Here is a 17,539-nt window from a genome sequence, read left to right on the forward strand (position 1 = left end):
TTTAGAACATACTACAGGAGACAGATACTTTATGATTTAACAGTATTCCCCCTTATATATTTCAGTCATCACATTCTCTGCAAAATGAAGCTGAAAATATATTGCAATATATTACAATTTTATATTTAGTTAATATAATGTATTGGGAATAAAATAATATATTTATTTGTATATAACTTTGCTAAACTCTCTTTTTAGCTTTCATTCCTGGACTAAAGAAAGGTACAGTAAAAATCAAGACAAATCATAACCATGGTGCATGTTTCATTTTAAAACAAATTTATTTTAAGAACTTCTGCTTTTTCATTTTTCATAAAACATTGCAATTTCAACTGTTTGCTTCAAACATATTTTTAGTATTTTTAAGTGAAACGATATCTAGGAAAGGTATTCAATCAGTTGTATGTCTTATATCACTGAATACTTTTTCCAAGTTGTGTATAATTAACCTTTAGATATTAATGTGACCCTATAGACATTTATTTGACTTAAAGTAGTTACTTTCAAATTAACTATGAATTTAATTATTCATTTTTCTCCTCTAACAATGTAAGCATATTCAGGATGTTGTCTGAGGATATATTAACCATATAATTCCACTTTTCTATATTTTCATTTAAAAAGATCTGTAAACCATATATACCATATACATGCCTAACAAAATAATCCAAGATAAGAGTCTTTGTGAGCTTGTAAATAATATGCATTTTCTTTGTCAAATTAAACACACAAATTTATGCTGCTTTAAGCTATGGTCAACAGAAAACAAATATCTTTAAATATGGAGTTTAAGCAATCAGTTAAAATATATATAATTTTATTATGCTGATGATTTTTTAAAAAATATAAATTTATTTATTTTAATTGGGGGTTAATTACTTTACAATACAATATTGATAAAATTTTTAAATGCTGAAAGGTATTTTGTATGGTCCAAATATATTTGCTTTGTCTGTGTATATGCACTCATTTCTTTATGTACTTCACAATTCAGGATGGGTATATTACATTGTTTCATTTTACTGTTTAAGATGATAATTCATTTCACTTCATGCACTTTTATTTTAAATTATAGTTTATAGTCCATTGATATTTTGACCAAGTGGAAATAGTACTCAGAGAATAAATTTTTCTAAAATTCATTGTAAAAATTCAAATTATAATGTAAAGAGCTTCCCTCTTATTCTTTAATTTTAACAAATATCATCAATATTAACAGCGTGTGTTATTATTTTTTTGGTATTTTAAATGTTTTTTTTTTTTTTTTTCAATGTTACTTTGGCGTAGTTCTCATGAACTTATGTTGGATTGCCAAAAAGTTCATTTAGGCTTTTCCATATGACATTACAGAAAAACTCAAATGAACATTTTGTCCAACCATATATAATTAGTTTTAATATCCATGATACATTTTTGACTATCATCTAGCTTGAATAATTTCATTCTAGATATTTTATTCCCCATGGAAGTCTTGAGTATTCAGCGTTTACATGTGTTATTCAAGTGAAAGTGGATGCATTGCATGTACTTTTCATTTTTTTTCTCATCCTGTCTCATTAGTTTCTAGATATCCTATGATATATACTTTTTAGCATCTACATCTATATAATAGTCGTGGAAATGCATTTGTGGTTCTGATGTAAAGTCAAGGTGTTTTGACCATAACTATACAGAGGCATAGCAGAAAGACCATTTGAATGTGAGACAGTACATCTTGAGTTCTAATGATAGTTCTGTACCTGACTCGATGCATACACTCGGCCAAGTAATTTAAACTCAGAGTCTTCATTTTCCTCTTTCCCTCATTAAAAAAAAAAAATGTAGTAATCATAATTATCCTTAAGCCTTATGAAAAGTCATGCTGCTGAAACATGACAGCAAAAAACATAATAATAATAAATTTATAAAACAATATTTGAGTGTGTACAGTTCTGTACATTGTCCCTAATAATTTACAAAAATTTCTATCTTAATACACCACTTCAATGTGTAAGTTCTATCATTTTATCAATTTTTTTCAGAGGTAGAAACTGGAACAAAGAAAGGTTAAATAATATGGAAATTCATTTGATATTTTTAAAAAGCACTCTACCTGTATAAAACACTACTATTACTTAAATGGTTAAATCTTCATCAATACACTAAAGAGTAATTATCATTACAATTAAACTCATATTTTAAATTGTGCTCTAATTGACTGATATTTATTTGGTATATTCTTAATGCAAATTGGCTCCGCCAACAATCTACACCGAAAAACTATAGTGCCTTTTGCACTTATGTTTTATGATAATTTTCATACCATATTTTGTATGTCCACTTTCCATCATCAGCTCATTTGAGTAAACTTGCTATTATTTCACTCACATAATGAAATTTATTGGCATATGTAATTAAATGTTATAATAGCATATGAGAATATAGCCGTCTGTGACTCTAATTATAAATTTCTAAAACTAAGATTATTTCATTCAGTTAACTTTTCTATTGAAGGCTGACTGATTACCAGGGATAACACTGAGATTTTTTTTTCTTAAATACAAAAATATATAAGCTTTTTACCTCATAGTAAATTATATATATATATATATATATATATATATATGCAGATTCTTAGTAGTAAGAGAATTACATTGATATCTGGTGTTCTTTGCTGCTGTTGCTGTTGCTAAGTCGCTTCAGTCATGTCCGACTCTGTGCGACCCCAGAGACAGCAGCCCACCAGGCTCCCCCGTCCCTGGGATTCTCCAGGCAAGAACACTAGAGTGGGTTGCCATTTCCTTCTCCAATTCATGAAAGTGAAAAGTGAAAGTGAAAGTGAAGTCGTGTCCAACTCCTAGTGACCCCATTGACTGCAGCCTACCAGGCTCCTCTGTCCATGGTGTTTTCCAGGCAAGAGTACTGGAGTGGGTTGCCATTGACTTCTTCCTGGTGTTTGGACTGTAGCCTACTAGGCTTCTCCGTCCTTGGGATTCTCCAGGCAACAATACTGGAGTGGGTTACCATTTCCTTCTCCAAGGGATCTTCCCAACCCAGGGATTAAACTCAGGTCTCCTGCATTGGAGGCAGACGCTTCAACCTCTGAGCCACCAGGGAAGCCCCTGGTGTTCTTTACTTGTTCCCAAAGAAGAAACTGCAAATATATACTAATTAATCCATTGAGAGCAAATTCTTTTGTACCTACTTCTGAGAAAAGGCAACATTAATAAATATATAAATTAATACCTTTAATTGAATTAGCAGACACGTGTACTTTCTGTCTTTAGGGACATGTCTTAAAGTAAGAGTGAGACTTTCAGCTATATCAATTATATTTTCTGTTTTCACTGAGGACTAGGGTTTAATTAATAGTGTGTCAACTGATTTGTCTCCCTGAAGTCATTTGTTCAGTTATCCAAGCTGATTGTTGGAATATTTTTTGGTGTTTTATTACATTACTTTTAACCTTCTGACCCTCAGATAACTCTCAGGGATCCTTTCCTGATCTGGGTTTCCATATTTATTGTTAGTACCCAAGGGTCAGCTGTAATTTAGGAGTTCATTACTTTAGACTTAGAATGTTGGATTTGATTCAGGAGAAACTATTTAGGGATGAGAGTGCATGTGGGAAACCTGGTTTGAGGTGGACACTTATAAGAGAGACTAAGAAAACGAATTGTCTCTTGGCCAAATGAATCACCTCACTTATATTTATCCAACTACTTAGTTAATAAGAGTCTGTGAACATAACATATCATTCATCCTTATGCATGATAGTTATGGAGTTTTTCATCTGTCAATTATTAAGAACATTGATGTCTTTTCATAAGGTATCTTTTTTTCATGGCCAGGAGTTAATGAAAATGCACATGTAAGTTTCCAAATGAAAAATTTATGCCACAGGTCATAATATTAAGCACCTCATGTTAATTTGGTATCTCCCTAAATTCTCAGATGAAAGGATAAATCAACATGCAGTTTCATTAGTTTTGTTTTAGATTACTAATAGTAGATTCTAGAATGTCATAGAGCAATATTCTTGAAAAAAATTAAGATTAAAGAAACACTTGCATATTTTACCATCTAAAATTGCCTTCTCTAGATCATGTATAACAAGCCAACTCCACCATTGTTGTTATTGTGGTTGTTTAGTTAAGTCATGTCTGACTCATTGCAATCCAATGGACTGCAGCACACCAGGCTCCTCTGTCCTCCACTATCCCCTGGAATTTATCAAATTCATGTCCATTGAGTTGGTGATCCCATCTAACCATCTCATTTTCTGCCAACCCCTTCTCCTTTTGACTTCCATCTTTCCCAGCATCAGGGTCTTTTCCAATGAGTTGGCTCTTCACATCAGGTAGCCAAAATATTAGAACTCCAGCTTCAGCATCAGACCTTCCACTGAATATTCAGGGTTGATTTTCTTTAGAATTGATAGATCTCCTAGTATTCCAAGGAATTATCAAGAGTCTTCTCAAAGACCACAGTTCTAAAGCATCCATTCTTCGATGCTCAGTCTTCTTTATGTTCCAACTCTTTTCTCTGTACACGACTAATGGCAAAACCATAGTTTTGACTATATGGACCTTTGTCGGCAAACTAATGTTTCTTCTTTGTAATGGGATTTCTAGATTTGTCAGGCAGATTTGGCCTTGGAGTATAGAATGAAGCAGGGCAAAGACTAATAGAGTTCTGCCAAGAGATTGCACTGGTGATAGTAAACACCCTCTTCCAAAAACACAAGATAAGACTCAATACATGGACATCACCAGATGGTCAACACCAAAATCAGATTGATTATATTCTTTGTAGCCAAAGAAGGAGAGGCTCTAAACAGTCAACAAAAACAAGCTGGGCCCGACTGTGGCTGAGATCATGAGCTCCTTATTGCCAAATTCAGACTGAAAATGAAAAAAGTGGAGAAAACCACTAGACCATTCAGGTATGACCAAAATCAAATCCCTTATGACTATACGGTGGAAGTGAGAAATAGATTTAAAGGACTAGATCTGATAGAGTGCCTGATGAATTATGGACGGAGGTTCGTGACATTGTACAGGAGATAGGAAACAAGACCATCCCAAAGAAAAAGAATGGAAAAAAGCAAAATGGCTGTCTGGGGAGGCCTTACAAATAGCTGTGAGAAAAGGGAAGCAAAAAGCAAAGGAGAAAAGGAAAGATATACCCATTTGAAAGCAGAGTTCTAAAGAATGGCAAGGAGAGATAAGAAAGCATTCCTCAGCAACCAGTGCAAAGAAATAGAGGAAAACAATAGAATGACTAGAGATCTCTTCAAGAAAATTACAGATACCGAGGGAACATTTCATGCAAAGATGGGCTTGATAAAGGACAAAAATGGTATGGGCCTAACAGAAGCAGAAGATATTAAGAAGAGGTGGCAAGATACACAGAAGAATTGGACAAAAAAGAGCTTCATGACCAAGAAAGTGAAGAAGAACTAAAGAGCCTATTGATGAAAGTGAAAGAGAAGAGTGAAAAAGTTGGCTTAAAGCTCAACATTCAGAAAATGAAGATCATGGCATCTGGTCCCATTACTCCATGGGAAATAGATGGAGAAACAGTGGAAACAGTGTCAGACTTTATTTTTTTGGGCTCCAAAATCACTGCAGATGGTGACTGCAGCCATGAAATTAAAAGACGCTTACTCCTTGGAAGAAAAGTTATGACCAACCTAGATAGCATGTTGAAAAGCAGAGACAATACTTTGCCAAAAAAGGTCCGCCTAGTCAAGGCTATGGTTTTTCCAGTGGTCATGTATGGATGTGAGAGTTGGGCTGAGAAGAAGGTTGAGTGCCGAAGAATTGATGCTTTTGAGCTGTGGTGTTGGAGAAGACTCTTGAGAGTCCCTTGGACTGCAAGGAGATCCAACCAGTCCATTCTGAAGGAGATCAGCCCTGGGATTTCTTTGGAAGGAATGATGCTAAAGCTGAAACTCCAGTACTTTGGCCACCTCATGCAAAGAGTTGACTCATTGGAATTGCCTCTGATGCTGGGAGGGATTGGGGACAGGAGGAGAAGGGGACGACAGAGGATGAGATGGCTGGATGGCATCACTGAATCGATGGACGCGAGTCTGAGTGAACTCCGGGAGTTGGTGGTGGACAGGGAGGCCTGGCGTGCTGCGATTCATGGGGTCGCAAAGAGTCGACACAACTGATACACTGAACTGAACTGAAGTGAACTGACACAGTAAAATGATGAAATATTATATTACTTTCTTTTGCAGATGCTATATCAAAAACTGGGTATATTATAAGGTAGAATATTTTTATTGAAATACACAACAATAGATTGGTGAAAAGCCAAATTTCTCATTAGGCAAATTCTTTTAAAAAATATTTATTTTAGTTGGAGACTAATTACTTTACAATATTGTAGTGGTTTTTGCCATACATTGACTTGAATAAACTATGGTTTTACATGTGTACCCCATTCTGAACCCCCATCCTACCTCCCGAGGCATCCAATCCCTGTGTCATTCCAGTGCACCAACACTGAGCACCCTGTCTCATGCATCAAACCTGGACTGCTGATCTGTTTCACATATCAAAATGTACATGTTTCAATGCTATTGTCTCAGATCATCTCACCCTGGCCTTCTTGCACAGAGTCGAAAAGACTGTGCTATACATCTGTGTCTCTTTTGCTGTCTCTCATATAGGGTTATCATTACCATCTTTCCAAATTCCATATATATGCGTTATCCTTGTCTAACTCAATGAAACTAAGCCATGCTCGCAGGGCAACCCAAAGACGGGCGGGTCAGAGTGGAGAGGTCTGACAGAATGTGGTCCACTGGAGAAGGGAATGGCAAACCACTTCAGTATTCTTGCCTTGAGAACCCATGAACAGTATGAAAAGGCAAAATGATAGGATACCGAAAGAGGAACTCTCCAGGTCAGTAGGTGCCCAATATGCTACTGGAAATCAGTGGAGAAATAACTCCAGAAAGAATGAAGGGATGAAGCCAAAGCAAAAACAAAATGCAGCTGTGGATGTGACTGGTGATAGAAGCAAAGTCAGATGCTGTAAAGAGCAATATTGCACAGTAACCTGGAATGTCAGGTCCATGAATCAAGGCAAATTGGAAGTGGTCAAACAGGAGACAGCAAGAGGGAACGTCGACATTCTAGGAATCAGCAAACAAATGGACTGGAATGGGTGAATTTAACTCATATGACCATTATATCTACTGCTGCGGGCAGGAATCCTTCAGAATAAATGGAGTAGCCATCATGGTCAACAAAAGAGTCCGAAATGCAGTACTTGGATGCAATCTCAAAAAAACCCAGAATGATCTCTGTTCGTCTTCAAGGCAAACCATTCAATATCACAGTTATCCAAGTCTATGCCCCAACCAGCAATGTTGAAGAAGCTAAAGTTGAACGGCTCTATGAAGACCTACAAGACCTTTTAGAACTAACACCCCCAAAAGATGTCCTTTTCATTATGGGGGTATGGAATGCAAAAGTAGGAAGTCAAGAAACACCTGAAGTAACAGACAAATTTGGCCTTGGAATGTGGAATGAAGCAGGGCAAAGACTAATAGAGTTTTGCCAAGAAAATGCACTGGCCATAGCAAACACCCTCCTCCAACAACACAAGAGAAGACTCTACACATGGACATCACCAGATGGTCAACACCAAAATCAGATTGATGATATTCTTTGCAGCCAAAGATGGAAAAGCTTTATACAGTCAAAAAAAAAAAAAAAAAACCACAAACAAAATCAGGAGCTGACTGGGGCTCAGATCATGAACTCCTTATTACCAAATTCAGACTCAAATTGAAGAAAGTAGGGAAAACCGCTAGACCATCGAGGTATGACCTAAATCAAATCCCTTATGATTATACAGTGTAGGTGAGAAATAGATTTAAGGGCCTAGATCTGATAGATAGAGTGCCTGATGAACTATGGAATGAAGTTCGTGAAATTGTGCAGGAGACAGGGATCAAGACCATCCCCATGGAAAAGTAATGCAAAAAAGCAAAATGGCTGTCTGGGGAGGCCTTACAAATAGCTGTGAAAAGAAGAGAGGCAAAAAGCCAAGGAGAAAAAGAAATATATAAGCATCTGAATGCAGAGTTCCAGAGAATAGCAAGAAGAAATAAGAAAGCCTTCTTCAGTGATCAATGCAAAGATATAGAGGAAAAGAACAGAATGGGAAAGACTAGAGATCTCTTCAAGAAAATTACAGATACCGAGGGAATATTTCATGCAAAGATGGGCTTGATAAAGGACAGAAATGGTATGGACCTAAGAGAAGCAGAAGATATTAAGAAAAGGTGGTAAGAAAACACAGAAGAACTGTACAAAAAAGATCTTCACGACCCAGATAATCATGATGATGTGATCACTAATAGAGCCAGATATCCTGGAATGTGAAGTCAAGTGGGCCTTGAAAAGCATCGCTACGAACAAAGCTAGTGGAGGTGATGGAATTCCATTTAAGCTGTTTCAAATCCTGAAAGATGATGCTGTGAAAGTGCTGCACTCAATATGTCAGCAAATTTGGAAAACTCAGCAGTGGCCACAGGACTGGAAGAGGTCAGATTTCATTCCAATTCCAAAGAAAGGCAATGCCAAAGAATGCTCAAGCTGCCGCACAATTGCACTCATCTCACATGCTAGTAAAGTAATGCTCAAAATTCTCCAAGCCAGGCTTCAGCAATACGTGAAACATGAACTTCCTGATGATCAAGCTGATTTTCGAAAAGGCAGAGGAAGCAGAGATCAAATTGCCAACATCTGCTGAATCATGGAAAAAGCAAGAGAGTTCCAGAAAAACATCTATTTCTGCTTTATTGACTATGCCAAAGCCTTTGACTGTGTGGATCACAAGAAACTGTGGAAAATTCGGAAAGAGACAAGAATACCAGACCACCTGACCTGCCTCTTGAGAAATCTGTATGCAGGTCAGGAAGCAACAGTTAGAACTGGACATGGAACAACAGACTGGTTCCACATAGGAAAAGTAGTACGTCAAGGCTGTATATTGTCATCCTGCTTATTTAACTTATATGCAAAGTACATTATGAGAAAAGCTGGACTGGAAGAAACACAAGCTGGGATTCAGATTGAAGCCTCTTGATGAAAGTGAATGTTGAGAGTGAAAATGTTGGCCTAAAGCTCAACATTCAGAAAACGAAGATCATGGCATCTGGTCCCATCACTTCATGGGAAATAGATGGGGAAACAGTGGAAACAGTGTCAGATTTATTTTTGGGGGCTCCTGAATCACTGCAGATGGTTTTTCCAGCCATGAAATTAAAAGACGCTTATTCCTTGGAAGAAAATTTATGAGCAACCTAGATAGTATATTCCAAAGCCGAGACATTACTTTGCCGAATAAGGTCTGTCTAGTCAAGGCTATGGTTTTTCCTGTGGTCATGTATGGATGTGAAAGTTGGACTGTGAAGAAGGCTGAGAGCCGAAGAAATGATGCTTTTGAACTGTGTTGTTGGAGAAGACTCTTGAGAGTTTCTTGGACTGCAAGGAGATCCAACCAGTCCCTTCTGAAGGAGATCAGCCTTGGGATTTCTTTGGTAGGAATGATGCCAAAGGTGAAACTCCAATACTTTCGCCACCTCATGCGAAGCATTGACTCATCGAAAAAGACTCTGATGCTGGGAGTGAATGAGGGCAGGAGAAGGGGATGATAGAGGATGAGATGGCTGGGTGGCATCACTGACTTGATGGACGCAAGTCTGAGTGAACTCTGGGAGTTGGTGATGGACAGAGAGCCTGGCGTGCTGCGATTCATGGGGTTGCAAAGAGTCAGACACGACTGAGTGACTGAAATGAACTGATACTGTATTGAGGTTTTCCTTTCTGACTTACTTCACTTTTAATAATAGGTTCCAGTGACATCCACCTCATTAGAACTGATTCAAATGTATTCCTTTTAATGGCTGAGTAATATTCCATTGTGGATATGTACCATGGCTTTCTTATCCCTTCATCTGCTGATGGACGTCTAGGTTGCTTCCATGTCCTTGCTATTATAATTATAAACAGTGCTGCGATGAACATTGGGGTACACTTGTCTCTTTCAGTTCTGGTTTCCTTGGTGTGTATGTGCAGCAGTGGGATTGCTGGGTCTTATGGCAGTTTTATTTCCAGTTTTTTAAGGAATCTCCACACTGTTCTCCATAGTGGCTAAAGTAATTTGCATTCCCACCAACAGTGTAAGAGCGTTTCCTTTTCTCCACACCTTCTCCAGCATTTATTGTTTGTAGATTTTTGGATAACAGCCATTCTGACCACAGTGAGATGGTATCTCATTTTGGTTCCATTTCTCTGATAATGAGTGATGTTGAGCATTTTTTCATGTGTTTGTTAGCCATCTGTATGTCTCTTTTGGAGAAATTTCTGCTTAGTTCTTTGTCCCATTTTTTGATTGGGTTATTTTCCTGGAATTGAGCTTCAGGAGTTGTTTGTATATTTTTTGAGGTTAATTCTTTGTCAGTTGCTTCATTTGCTATTATTTTCTCCCATTCTGAAGGCTGTCTTTTCACCTTGCTTATAGTTCCATTCATTGTGCAAAAGCTTTCAAGTTTAATTAGGTCTCAGTTGTTTATTTTTGCTTTTATTTCCAATATTATGCAAGGTGGGTCATAGAGGATCCTGCTGTGATTTATGTCAGAGAGTGTTTTGCCTATATTTTCATCTAAGAGTTTTATATTTTCTGTCTTATGTTTAGATCTGTAATCCATTCTGATTATATTTTTGTGTTAGGTGTTACAAAGTGTTCTAGTTTCATTCTTTTACAAGTGGTTGACCAGTTTCCCAGCACCACTTGTTAAAGAGATTGTCTTTTCTCCATTGTATATTCTTGCCTCCTTTGTCGAAGATAAGGTGTCCATAGGTGCATGGATTTATCTCTGGGCTTTCTATTTTGTTCCATTCATCTATATTTCTGTCTTTGTGCCAGTACCAAACTGTCTTGATGACGGTGGCTTTGTAGTAGAGCCTGAAGTCAGGCAAGTTGATTCCCTCAGTTCCATTTTTCTTTCTGAAGTTTGTTTTGGCTATTTGAGTTTTTTTGTATTTTCATACAAAGTTTGAAATTATTTTTTCTAGTACCCTGAAAAATACCATTGGTAGATTGAGAGGGAGTGCATTGAATCTATAGATTGCTTTTGGTAGTATACTCATTTTCACTATATTAGCTCTTCTGATCCATGACCATGGTATATTTCTCCATCTATTGCTGTCCTCTTTGTTTCTCATCAGTGTTTTATGGTTTTCCATACATAGATCTTTTGTTTCTTTAGGTAGATGCTGGGGTCCAGCCCCGGTGGATCCAGGGAATTCGAAGGGTGGATGGAGTCGGCGAAGAGAGATTTATTTAATTAGAAATATAAGATTAGATTAGGAAAGAATAGTGTAGTAGGTAAATTAGTGGGGAAAAGAGGCTGAATAACTTGGTTTACGTGGAGAACTAATAAAACCTCAAGACAAGAGGTTTGCACCATCTACGTTAGGCCACCAGTGCCCGTTTGAATAGTGGAGGGTGCCCTGCCTTGGGCTCCCTTTCGCGTGGGTCTTAGAAGCCATGTCAAGTAAGTAGACATGGCGAACCTCCACGTCCCAGATGGGAATTCAGCCAGAAAATAAAGAAGACACGGAGAGACCAAGCTGCTTTGGTGAGTGAGGCCCCAATAACTTTATTTTTTAAAAGGACTTTTATACCTTTCCCATAAATGATGTTGTGTACATTATCTTCTGGCCTTGGAGGCCTGTGAAACATTTTAAGACCCTCTTTTGATAAAGGCTGCTCAACCAGAAAACGTATTTTCCCTTGAACTGTTTTTTCTTTATATTTCTAATCTATGTCAGCCTCAGAAAGTATCAAACAGAGTTACATTTTCAGGAAGCAAAGGTGCAGTAAGTTACAGCAAAGAAAGAACCAATTAGCTCAAAAGTCCGATGTGGTCAGTTTCAAGGCTACACTTGTTTTTTCTTACATTCTAACTATGTTAAGGAATGTGCTCTCAGGTGCACAGTGGATAAGAGATATGGGAACTCAGCAACAAGCATTGGCTCAACAGTGAAATCTTACACCAGCGCTACTCTAATAACTTTTAACTCTTTGAAAGGCTTTATATTTTAGGCTTCCCGTCCCTCTCACAGTTGGGGGGCTGTAAATTATCACATGCGTAGTTGTAGAAGTCCGGATAAGGCAAGTTAGAGGGCCATCAGAGGGATTTGAGCTGAAACACTCCTTTCCTTTGCAGGAGACTGTTAACTGGAGCCCTAAGTTAATTCCTTTTAGAGGAAGGTGATAAAATCCCTCTGATGGTCCCCTGTTATGTCAGAAGAGTGGAAAGCACGGTACAATAAAGCAGACAGACTCTGGTTTTGGGGGTAGATGCTCAGGAAAATTCAGGGGGAACCCCTGAAGCCAGATTATGCCTTTGCATTTTGCCAGGCTTCCTTCCTCATGACCTTTGCCATGGGTGGGATTCCTCACGCTGGCTCCCAGCAGGTAGATACATTCCAAAGTATTTTATTCCTTTTGTTGCAATGGTGAATGGAATTGTTTCCTTAATTTCTCTTTCTGTTTTCTCACTGTTAGTGTATAGGAATGCAGGGGGTTTCTGTAGGTTAATTTTATATCCTGCAAATTTACTGTATTCATTTATTAGTTCTAGTAATTTTTTGGTGGAGTCTTCAGTGTTTTCTATGTCATCTGCAAACAGTGAGAGTTTTACTTCTTCTTTTCCAACCTGAATTCCTTCAATTTCTTTTTCTGCTCTGATTGCTGTGGCTAAAACTTCCAAAACTATGTTGAATAGTAATGGTGAAAGTGGGCACACTTGTATTGTTCCTGACTATAGGGGAAATGCTTTCAATTTTTCACCATTGAGGATAATGTTTCCTGTGGCTTTTTCTTGTATGGCTTTTATTACGTTGAGGTACGTTCCTTTTATTCCTGCTTTCTGGAAGGTTTTTTTTTTTTTTATCATAAATGGATGTTGAATTTTGTCAAAAATTTTCTCTATATTTTCTAAGATAATCATATGGTTTTTATCTTTCAGTTTGTTAAAATGGTTTATTTAATTGATTTGTGGATATTAAAGAATCCTTGCATCTCTGGGATAATGCTCACTTGGTCATGATGAATGACCTTTTTGATATGTTGTTTTATTGTGTTTACTAGAATTTTGTTAAGGATTTTTGCACCTACATTCATTAGTGATATTGGCCCGTGTTGCTAAGTCACTTCAGTCGTGTCTGACTCTGTGCAACCCCATAGACGGCAGCCTAGAAGGCTCCCCTGTCCCTGGGATTCTCCAGGAAGGAACACTGGAGTGGGTTGCCATTTCCTTCTCCAATGCAGGAAAGTGAAAAGTGAAAGTGAAGTCGCTCAGTCGTGTCTGACCCTCAGCGACCCCATGGACTGCAGCCTTCCAGGCTCCTCCGTCCATAGGATTTTCCAGGCAAGACTACTGGAGTGGGTGCCATTGCCTTCTCTGGATATTGGCCCATACATTTCTTTATTTGTGTCATCTTTGTTTGGATTTGATATTAAGGTGGTGGTGGCCTCATAGAATGTGTTTGGAAGTTTACCTTCCTCTGTAATTTTCTGCAAGAGTTTGAGTAAGATAGGTGTTAGCTCTTCTCTAAATTTTTGATAGAATTCAGCTATGAAGATATCTGGTCCTGGACTTTCGTTTGCTGGAAGATTTCTGATTACAGTCTCAATTTCTGTGCTTGTGATGGGTCTGTTAAAATTTTCTATTTCTTTCTTGTTCAGTTTTGGAATGTTGTACTTTTCTAAGAATTTGTCCATTACTTCCAAGTTGTCCATTTTATTGACATACAGTTGCTAATAGTAGTCTTTTATGATCCTTTGTATTTCTGTGTTGTCTGTTGTGATTTCTCCATTTTCATTTCTAATTTTGTGGATTTGATTCTTCTCCCTTTCTTTCTTGATGAGTCTGGCTAATGGTTTGTCAATTTTATTTATCTTCTCAAAGAACCAGCTTTTAGTTTTGTTGATTTTTGCTTTGGTCTCTTTTATTTCTTTTGCATTTATTTTTGTCCTAATTTTTAAGATTTCTTTCCTTCTAGTAATCCTGGGGTTCTTCATTTCTTCCTTTTCTAATTGCTTTAGCTCTAGAGTTAGGTTATTTATTTGACTTTTTTCTTGCTTCTTGTGGTAAGCTTGTATGCTGTCAACCTTCCCCTTCGCACTGCTTTTATAGTGTCCAACAGGTTTCGGGTTGTTGTGTTTTAATTTTCATTCATTTCTATGCATATTTTGATTTCTTTTTTGATTTCTTCTGTGATTTGTTGGTTATTCAGAAGTGTGTTGTTTAGCCTCCATATGTTGGATTTTTCTTTTTTCCTGTGATTGACATCTAATCTTACTGCATTGTTTTTAGAAAAGATGCTTGGGATGATTTCAATTTTTTTTGAATTTACCAAGGCTAGATTTATAGCCCAGAATGTGATCTATCCTGGGGAATATTCCATGTGCACTTGAGAAAAAGATGAAATTCATTGTTTTGTGGTGAAATGTATATAGACCTCAACTAGGTCTAAGTGGTCCATTGTATCATATAAAGTTTGTGTTTCGTTCTTAATTCTCTGTTAGTTGATCTATACATAGGTGGGAGTGTGTTATTAAAGTCTCCCACTATTATTGTGTTATTGTTAATTTTCACTTTCATACTTGTTAGCATATGCCTTACATATTGTGGTGGTCCTATGTTGGGTGTGTTTATATTTATAATTGTATTATCTTCTTATTGGATTGATCCTTAGATCACTATGTAGTGTCTTTCTTTGTCTCTTTTCACAGCCTTTATTTTAAAGTCAATTTTATATGATATTTATATTGCCACTCCTGCTTTCTTTTGATCTCCATTTGCTTGAAATATCATTTTCCAGCCCTTCAGTTTCAAGGTATATGTCCTTTCAGTATATGTCCTTTGCTCTGAGGTTGGTCTCTTTTAGACAGTATATATAGAGGCCTTGTTTTTGTATCCATTCAGCCAGTCTTTGTCTTTTGGTTGAGGCATTCAATCCATTTACATTTAAGGTAATTATTGATAAATATGATCCCATTGCCATTTACTTTATTGTTTTGGGTTCGAGTTTATACACTCTTTCTGTGTTTCCTGTCTAGAGAAGATCCTTTAGCATGTGTTGGAGAGCTGGTTTGGTGGTGCTGAATTCTCTCAGCTTTTGCTTGTCTGTTAAGCTTTTGATTTCTCTTTCATATCTGAATGAGCTCCTTGCTGGATACAGTAATCTGGGTTGTAGGTTTTTCTCTTTCATCACTTTCAATATGTCCTGCCATTCCCTTCTGGCCTGAAGAGTTTCTATTGAAAGATCAGCTGTTATCCTTAAGGGACTCCTCTTGTGTGTTATTTGTTGTTTTTCCCTTGCTTCTTTTAATATTTTTTCTTTGTTTTCGATCTTTGTTAATTTGATTAATATGTTTCGTGGGTTATTTTGCCTTGGATTCATCCTGTTTGGGACTCTCTGGGTTTCTTGGACTTGGGTGACTATTTCCTTCCACATTTTAGGGAAGTTTTCAACTATTATCTCCTCAAGTATTTTTTCATTGCTTTTCTTTTTTTCTTCTTCTTCTGCGATTCCTATGATTCGAATGTTGCAGCGTTTCACATTGCCCCAGAGGTCCCTGAAGTTGTTCTCATTTTTTTAATTATTTTTTCCTCTCTGCTTCACTTATTTCTGCCATTTTTTCTTCTACCTCACTTATCTTATCTTCTGCCTCCATTATTCTACTGTTGGTTCCCTCCAGAGTGTTTTTTATTTCCTTTATTGCATTATTCATTATTGATTGACTCTTTTTTATTTCTTCTATGTCCTTGTTAAACATTTCTTGCCTCTTCTCAGTCCTTGGCTCCAGGCTATTTATCTGTAACTCCATTTTTGTGTTCAAGATTTTGGATCATTTTTACTATCATTATTCTGAATTCTTTTTCAGGTAGACCCCCTATCTCTTTCTCTTTTGTTTGGTTTGTTGGGCATTTAACATGTTCCTTTACCTGCTGAGTATTTCTCTGCCTTTTCCTCTTGTTTAGATTACTTTGTTTGTGTGGTCTTCCTGTATTCTGGCAGTTTGTGGTTCCTGTTTATTGTGGAGGTTTCTCCCTTTGAGTGGAGTTACATGAGTGGCTTTTCCAGGTTTCCTGGTTAGGGAAGCTTGCATTGGTTTTCTAGTGTTTGGAGTTGGATTTCTTCTCACTGGAGTGCAATGAAGTGTCCAGGAGTGAGTTTTGAGATGTATATGGGTTTGGTGTGACTTTGGGCAGCCTGTATATTGATGCTTCAGGCTATATCCCTGTGTTACTGGAGAATTTGCATGGTATGTCTTGCTTTGGAACTTGTTGGCTCTCGGGTGGTGCTTGGTTTCAGTGTAAGTATGGAGGCATTTGGATGAGCTTTCATTGATTAAAGTTCCCTGGAGTCAGGAGTTCTCTGGTGTTCTCAGGTTTTGGGCTTAAGCCTCCTGCCACTGGTTTTCAGTCTTATTCTTTCATTAGCCTCAAGACTTCTCCACCCATACAACACCGATGACAAAACATCTTGTTTAATGGTGAAAAGATTGTCCACAGTGAGGGACATCCAGAGATGTTCATAGAGTTACATGGAGAAGAGGGAGGAGGAAGATGGAGGTGACCAGGAGGAGAAGAGGGAGAATTCAAAGGGGAGAGAACAATCTAGACATTAATCAATTCCCTATGTGCTCTCCAAAGTCTAGAACCATCAGAGAGATTCATGGAGTTACATAGAGAAGAGAAGAGTGAGGAAGGAGATAGAGGTGAACAGGAGGAGAAAGTTCAGTTCAGTTCAGTCACTCAGTCGTGTTCAACTCTTTGCGACCCCATGAATCACAGCACACCAGGCCTCCCTGTCCATCACCAACTCCCAGAGTTCACTCAGACTCACATCCATTGAGTCCGTGATGCCATCCATTCATCTCATCCTTGGTCGTCCCCTTCTCCTCCTGCCCCCAATCCCTCCCAGCATCAGAGTCTTTTCCAATGAGTCAACACTTCGCTTGAGGTGGCCAAAGCATTGGAGTTTCAGCTTTAGCGTCAATCCTTCCAAAGAAATCCCAAGGCTGATCTCCTTCACAATGGACTGGTTGGATCTCCTTGCAGTCCAAGGGACTCTCAAGAGTCTTTTCCAACACCAGTTTAAAAGCATCAATTCTTTGGCACTCAGCCTCCTTCACAGTCCAACTCTCACATCCATACATGACCACAGGAAAAACCATAGCCTTGAGTAGATGAAACTTAGTCGGCAAAGGTTTCTGCTTTTGAATATGCTATATAGGTTGGTCATAACTTTTCTTCCAAGGAGTAAGCATCTTTTAATTTCATGGATGCATTCACCATCTGCAGTGATTTTGGAGCCCCCAAAAATAAAGTCTGACACTGTTTCCACTGATTGCCCATCTATTTCCCATGAAGTGATAGGACTGGATGCCATAATCTTTGTTTCTGAATGTTGAGCTTTAAGCCAACTTTTTACTCTCCATTTTCACT

At 37.7% G+C, this 17,539-nt stretch overlaps 1 protein-coding gene across 1 annotated transcript in view; it reads left to right on the plus strand.

Moving 5' to 3' along the window:
* PCDH11X (protocadherin 11 X-linked) overlaps positions 1-17,539 on the plus strand; it is a 924,479-nt gene that overhangs the window by 725,017 nt on the left and 181,923 nt on the right. Inside the window, exon 6 of the mRNA XM_052663288.1 lies at positions 199-222. Within this exon, the coding sequence (XP_052519248.1) occupies positions 199-222 (24 nt within the window). The remainder of the gene's footprint in view (positions 1-198; positions 223-17,539) is intronic.

Source organism: Budorcas taxicolor, chromosome X, assembly GCF_023091745.1.
Source record: "Budorcas taxicolor isolate Tak-1 chromosome X, Takin1.1, whole genome shotgun sequence".
NCBI classification, from domain to species: domain Eukaryota; kingdom Metazoa; phylum Chordata; class Mammalia; order Artiodactyla; family Bovidae; genus Budorcas; species Budorcas taxicolor.